Source organism: Octopus bimaculoides, chromosome 22, assembly GCF_046866305.1.
Source record: "Octopus bimaculoides isolate indiv1 chromosome 22, ASM4686630v1, whole genome shotgun sequence".
Lineage (NCBI taxonomy): Eukaryota > Metazoa > Mollusca > Cephalopoda > Octopoda > Octopodidae > Octopus > Octopus bimaculoides.
Genome location: NC_142949.1, coordinates 32923138 through 32930637, shown reverse-complemented (window position 1 = coordinate 32930637; position 7500 = coordinate 32923138). Strand labels below are relative to the sequence as shown.

The 7500-nt window shown below is 39.8% G+C and overlaps 1 protein-coding gene across 2 annotated transcripts in view; it reads left to right on the top strand.

The window, feature by feature from the left end:
• The window catches only part of LOC106867674 (steroid 17-alpha-hydroxylase/17,20 lyase-like), a 66039-nt gene that overhangs the window by 57851 nt on the left and 688 nt on the right, over positions 1-7500 (top strand). For both annotated transcript variants that reach the window (XM_089339537.1, XM_089339538.1), the window contains 3 exons: positions 798-1007; positions 1973-2142; positions 6226-6329. In XM_089339537.1, coding sequence (XP_089195663.1) covers positions 798-1007; positions 1973-2142; positions 6226-6329 — 484 coding nt within the window. The remainder of the gene's footprint in view (positions 1-797; positions 1008-1972; positions 2143-6225; positions 6330-7500) is intronic.

Below are 7500 nucleotides of genomic sequence, written 5' to 3'. Positions count from 1 at the left end.
CTCTTATCTACCTATATTTCTCCCACCTCGATGTACTATATATACATACATACATACATAACCCCCTGTCGAGATTTGAAACCATTCTTAAATTTCTTCTAACCCCACTCACCAAACTTTGAAACCATTCTTAAATTTCTTCTAACCCCCTCGCCAAAATTTGAGACCATTCTTAAATTTCTTCTAACCCCCTCGCCAAACTTTGAAACCATTCTTAAATTTCTTCTAACCCCCTCGCCAAAATTTGAGACCATTCTTAAATTTCTTCTAACCCCCTCGCTAAACTTTGAAACCATTCTTAAATTTCTTCTAACCCCCTCGCCAAAATTTGAGACCATTCTTAAATTTCTTCTAACCCCCTCGCCAAAATTTGAGACCATTCTTAAATTTCTTCTAACCCCCTCGCCAAAATTTGAGACCATTCTTAAATTTCTTCTAACCCCCTCGCCAAACTTTGAAACCATTCTTAAATTTCTTCTAACCCCCTCGCCAAAATTTGAGACCATTCTTAAATTTCTTCTAACCCCCTCGCCAAAATTTGAGACCATTCTTAAATTTCTTCTAACCCCCTCGCCAAACTTTGAAACCATTCTTAAATTTCTTCTAACCCCCTCGCCAAAATTTGAGACCATTCTTAAATTTCTTCTAACCCACTCGCCAAAATTTGAGACCATTCTTAAATTTCTTCTAACCCCCTCGCCAAACTTTGAAACCATTCTTAAATTTCTTCTAACCCCCTCGCCAAACTTTGAAACCATTCTTAAATTTCTTCTTCCACCCATTTCTATCCTTTCCAGGAAACATTATCCGAAGACAACGTACGGGATCTACTCGATTTCCTTCTCTTAGAACAGAAGAAAGCCAAAGAGGAGGGTAACGAAGAAGTACAGACATTCCTCAGCGACAACACAATAGGGCATATTGTATACGAACTGTTCGGCGGTGGCATTGAGTCTACCACGATGACCATTCTATGGTTTATAATCTATCTACTGCACAACCCAGAGGTAAGTCCTCCTCTCTCTCTCTCTCTCTCTCTCTCTCTCTCTCTCCATACACACATACGCACACACATATATATTCCTGTGTGTGTGTGTGTGTGTGTTTTATCTCTTATCGTTTATCGTTTACTTGTTTCAGTTATCTGTCTGCGGCCATGCCGGAGCACCGCCTTGGAGGGTTTTGGTCGAACAAACCGACTCCAGGTCTCATTTTCTAAAGCCTAGTGCTCATTCTATCGGTTTCTTTTGGCCGAATCGCTAAGTTAAGGGGACGTAAACACACCAACACCGGTTGTCAAGTGGGGTGGGGAAACAAGCGAAGACACACATAGGTATGTACATACATACATACATACTTACATACGGGCTTCTTTCAATATAGACATAGTAGAAGACACTTGCCCAAGATGCTACGCAGCGGGACTGAACCTGGAACCACGTGGTTGGGACACGCGCCCACAAACATATTCCTTCATACACATATAATCTTTCGCTTTCTTTGTCTCTCTCTCTCTCTCTCTCTCTCTCTCTCTCTCTCTCTCTCTCTCGAAGTATGAGGACAATTTATACTCCAATACAATACAATCCAGCCACCGGTTCAACTACCACCTTATCACTACCATCAACAACAACTTCACTATCAACATCATCACCAACACCATTCCCACGCCAAATATCTTCTATTTTGAGTGCCAACAACGAAAGCCACTACACTGTTGCCTGTCCTGCTTGAAATAGCAGCTAAAATTCCCACAAGCTATACCCTACAGTCTTAGAATATAACCTAATAGGTAATGTGCTTCTGAATCTCTGAACATGAGAATCGACGAGAGTGTCACAATTGGAATACTTGTGAGCATCAGTCTACCAATCTGCTCAACTAGGATTAACTTAGGACTACCGATTTATCGTTTCGATAATTTATTATTAAGTATTGATTGTTTATTTTTGTCGTTTTGTTTCGTTTACAGTGGCAAGAAATTATATCTGAGGAAGTGCGACTAAGAATTGAAACCACAGGACCTTTATCTCCTTTTGATCGCAACTGTTGTCCAAACTTAGACGCAGCCATCAAGGAAACATTAAGATTGGCATCTGTATTGCCTCTCGGTTTCCCACACAGATTAATGAAAGACACCACGTGAGTAATTTTGCTTGTCCATTTTATATCATTGGTTAGCCAGGTGAGAAAGGGCAGCTTTCCCATGTCCCTTTTCCAGGAACTCTTTGAGCGGAAACTAGCCTTAGTTATAGAGTTGGCCATCTGAATGCTTGCAACGGAGGGAACTCAGTGATAGAGACCTTGAAGAACCAGTTGGTGGCGTTCAAAGTAGACTAATAAATTAATTCAGTTGTGGTCCGCTGAATCCCAAGCTGGGACCCAATGCTGGGTCCTTATCTGAGATTCAGAAGACGGCATCTTTTGGTATTATGTAGTACCGTCCAGTTCGGTGGTTGGTATAGCTTTTAATTCCAACGTTGAGAGATAGACCTTGCAGGATCATCCATATGTATATGTATATGTATATGTATATAGATAGATAGATAGAGAGAGATGTCTGTATGTACAAGTGTGTTTATATGTATATATGTATATATATGTGTGTGTGTGTATATATAGATATATATATATATCGATACATACATATATATATATATATATATATATATATATATATATATATATATATATATATATATATACATACTACATACACACACACAAACACATATACACAAGAATTACGGAATGGAGTTGGTAAGATCCAGGTTACATATGTTTCATAGCGGGTGGAGCCTCAGAAATGGTAAAAAAAAATCCAAGCGAGTGGTATACCACCGGCTACTCTTCAGGCCAAGGATATCTTGATTGAATTAGGGGTTACACTGTCGCGAGGAGATTACATGTTGACGCATGGAAGATTCTGGTGCACAAACGCACACTCTATACACATTTATCTATATATGTGGTTATATCTGATTAGGTATTTCTGTCAATAACCTAAATACGTATACAAATTCACGCGCGCACACACACACATGCGGATCATACAATGACACAAAAAAAAGACAACTAATAAAGAGAGATGTGATCATTAGCGAGGTACTAGTATCGTCAATGTCAATAAGCTGCCTTCTCTTTATTCCGGCACTTCTACAGTTAATGCTAACCGCCTCCACCTCCTCCTCACCTCCCACTCTTTTTTTCCTCAGTCCTCCGCAGCCTCCTCCTTCCGCTCTCCTCCTCTACTGCCACTTCTAGTGTGTCTCCTCCCTTTCATCGACTCCTTTGTGTGGACGGTCTGCTGGCTGGCATCCCTGGGTTAGCAAAAAAGAAAAAAGAAAAAAAAAAAGATCTATTGAAATTTGTGTGTGTGTGTGTGTGTGCGTGCGTATGTGTGTGTGTGTCTGTGTGTGAGTGTGTGTGTGCACATACATACACACATATATAAATAAATGTGTGTGTGTGTGAGTGAGTACGCATATATATATAATGTATACGCATATAGACATTTATATATCTATACATACGTATATATATATGTATATATATGTATATATATATGTATATATATATGTATATATATATGTATGTATATACATATATATATGTATATAGCTATGTATACAAATATATGTATGTGTGTCATTATATGCAGATATGTATTTGTGTGTGTGTGTGTGCATAGACACATACTTATACTATATCTAATATAAAACACACACAACCACATATACATACATTCGTACATAAATGTTCTAACTATATAGAGCATTATGCCTCTGCGATACTAGTGTTCCGCAGTTCTCAAACTACCCGACCGTCCCATCACATCCTTTGTCAACGTACCCGTGGAATGGAAATAGATGGTGGCGATTGGCATATAGTGTATATATATATACCCATATGTACATGCCAAATTATACCCCACCAATCATTATCATCCGTCATATTCACTAAGCACACTGGAACTCTTGTCCTGCGTAGAAACACAAACATCATTTTCTTTACACATATATGTCATACGTGTGACATGTGTGTGTGTGTGTGTGTACATATAGAAAATCTAGGAAATCTACAGCAAAGTCCAAAGGATGTTCACAGCTACTTTTTAAAGTTGACACTCGAAAGAAGGGATATAGATACAGAGTATAACGTTTCGGTTATAGTCCTTCATCAGATACTAGAAGAAAGCTCACGAAAAGACATGGAAGAAAGGAAAGGAGATGAAAATTAAAAAAAAGAAGAAGAGAGATGAAAAAAAACGCACGTGTGTTAGATTCATGCGCTCAATCTATGAGGTGTATGTGTGTGGGTGTATGAATATATTCTTCTATTTGTTTCCGTCATTTGCTTGCGGCCATGCTGGAGCACGACCTTTAGTTGAACAAATCGACTCCAGGACTTATTCTTTGTAAGCCTAGTACTTATTCTATAGGGCCCTTTTGCCGAACCGCTATGTTACGGGGGCGTAAGCACACCAGCATCGGTTGTCAAGCAATATTGGTGGAGACAATCACACACATACAAACATACATACATGTATATATATATATATATATATATATATATATATATATATATATATATATATAGATAGATAGGTAGGTAGAGAGAGGGGGAGAGATAAATAGATAGATATAGATAAATAGGCAAACAGACACACACACATATATGTATGTATGTATGTATGTATGTATGCATGTATGTTTGTCTTTCAGTCTATCGTCAGTCTATCTATCTCACTCCATCTATTTGTCTATCTGTCTGTCTCTCTGTCTGTCTATCTGTCTATTTTCATTTCTATCTGTTAACCGATCTATCTAATAGCATAATGAGTCACCCGAATGAATCCTTAGGTAGTCGGTAGTTTCCCCAAGTAGAATAAGAGTGGCGGAACTTGTGAGATAAATGTAGGAGACGAGGACAAGGAAAAAAGGACAAACCTCTCTCATTCTCCCCACTCACCCACTCAAAAAAAATACAAAAAAAGCCTCTGTGAGTATCACTTAAAGTCACTAATCGCCATTATATCGGATTGGAGTGCTCGAGATGATGGCTGTCGTCTGCCTTATCGTCTGACTCGCCTTTTGTAAGCCCTTTGTCGTTATTGCTCTTCTGGTGGCTGTCATCGTCGCTTTGTCCTTCTTTCTTTTCATTTCATTCTTTCCTCTTTTTATTTGGTTCTTTTACCTTTTCTTTTCCTTCATTTTTTTTCTTTCCTCTCCTCTCCTTCATCTCTCATTCTCACTGTCCTCTCTCTCTCTCTCTCTCTCTCTCTCTCTCTCTTCCTTCTCTCTTCGTGTTCTTTCCTCATGATTAAATGTTTTTCATTCATGTGTTTCCTTCATTTCTTTCACTACGCTCGTTCGTTACCAATTTCTTCTTTCTTCTTTTTCTTGGCTGTGTTATTTTTTTCTTCACACCCTCATTTGTTTTTATCAAGCATTTCTATCTCCGCCTCTCTCTTTCTATCTCTCTCACTTTCCTTCTTTCTCTCTCTTCCCCTCTCTTTCCAAATCTCTTTCTCACTCTCTCTCTTTCTTCTCCTCTCTTTCTCCCTCCCTCTCTCCCTTTCTCTTACTCTCCCTCTCACCTCCACTCTTTCACTCTCTCTCTCTCACTCTCCTCTCTTCCCCCCCCCCCTCTATATCCCTCTCATTCCTTCTCTTTCTGTTTTTAGCCCATTCTTCTCGTCCTCAACTTTCTGTCTTCTATATTTCTTTTTCTTTTCAGCTTCTAATAATCCTTTTCCTCCTTCTTCGTCGTCTCCTCCTTCTTCGTCGTCTCCTCCTCCTCCTCCTCCTCTTCCTCCTCCTCCTCCTCCTCCTCCTCCTCCTCCTCCCCTCCTCCCCTCCTCCTCCTCCTCCTCCTCCTCCTCCTGTGCCGATAGTAGAAAGGATTATTGTTATTATCATCATCATCATTATTATTATTATTATTATTATTATTATCATCATCATTATTATTATTATTATTGAGCTGGCCGAATCGTTAGCACGCCGGGCGAAATGCTTGGCAGTATTTCGTCTGTCGCTACGCTCTGAGTTCAAATTCCACCGTGGTCAATGTAATCGACTAGTCACCTCCTCCAAAATTTCAAGGCCTTGTGCCTTCAGTATAAAAGATTATTATTATTATTATTATTATTATTATTATTATTATTATTATTATGTTACTGATGGTGTCAATCATGTTTGTTTATTCATTTGTGTATTCCAGAGTACGGGGGTACCACATTCCTGAAGATAGCATGGTAATACTGAACATCTGGGCAATACACCATGACCCAAATGTATGGGAAGACTCGTACACGTTCAATCCACGTGAGTATACCAGTGGGGCTAGATTTTTTATTGTTGTTATTGTTGTTGATTAGGTGGCCCGCACACACAACGCACACATACACACACACACACACACACACACATGTAAATACGTGGTGGTATCAAAACATTCCCAGACTAGTTCTGTAACGTGCCAACAGATGGCAGCACACTGTTGCGTGCGCAGTGAGAGATAGCAGTGACTTTCATGAGGCAGTGTGCCGAATGACATCGCCGTTGTGAAATTTGTGTGTTTTTGTAATCACGTGTATTACTGCTGTAGTCTGCAATTTTTGTCTTGGACAGGAAGTTGGAACAAATAGCCAACGTGAAATTTTGCGTTAAACTTAGGAAGTCCGCTACAGAGACATTGAGCATGCTTTGGCAAGCTTACGGACACGAGGCAATGGGTCGTACATAATGTGTCGAATGGCACGGGTGCTTCAAGAGCGGAAGAACATCCCTGGGGAGACGGTGAGCGATCTGGAAGAAATGCCAGGAACGTCAATACCCAGAAATGTGGTATCGTGTATCGAGCACTCATCCCACAGGGCCAAACCGTCAATCGAGAGTTCGACCGCAACGTTTTGAAGCGTTTAAAGGAGAACATTCGGCGAAAACGACCGGATCTGTGGAGCGCGAAGAATTGGATTCTCCACGAAGATAATGCCACTGAGTTCTCCTCGTCACCGAGTTATACTCACTCGTAACTTTCCCTTCAAAACAAAACATAGTGTCGTTCCTCACCTGCCCAATTCGCTAGATTTAGCGCCTGCAGATTTCCATCTCTTCCCCAAGATGAAAATGCAGCTCATATGTCGCCGTTTCAACACTGTTGTCGAGATTCAGGGCGAATCGCAGAAGGTATTCGGCTCGTTTACGTGAAACGGTTTCTAGGCCGGATACCCCAAAGTGGTAGGGACACTGAAACTGGTATATTGCTGCGCAAGGGGACTATTTCGAAGGAGACTGAATTTTTCCTAATAATAATATTGTATACGACTTGAGATGTTTGTCTTGCCTTAACGTTTGTTGTCCTCTTTAACAATTATATATATATATATGTATGTATGTAAGTATGTATGTATGTATGTATGCGTATATACGCACACACATTCCATTTCACCCTATTTGTCACTGCTTTAATTAACAAACTTTTTTCTTCTGCTTT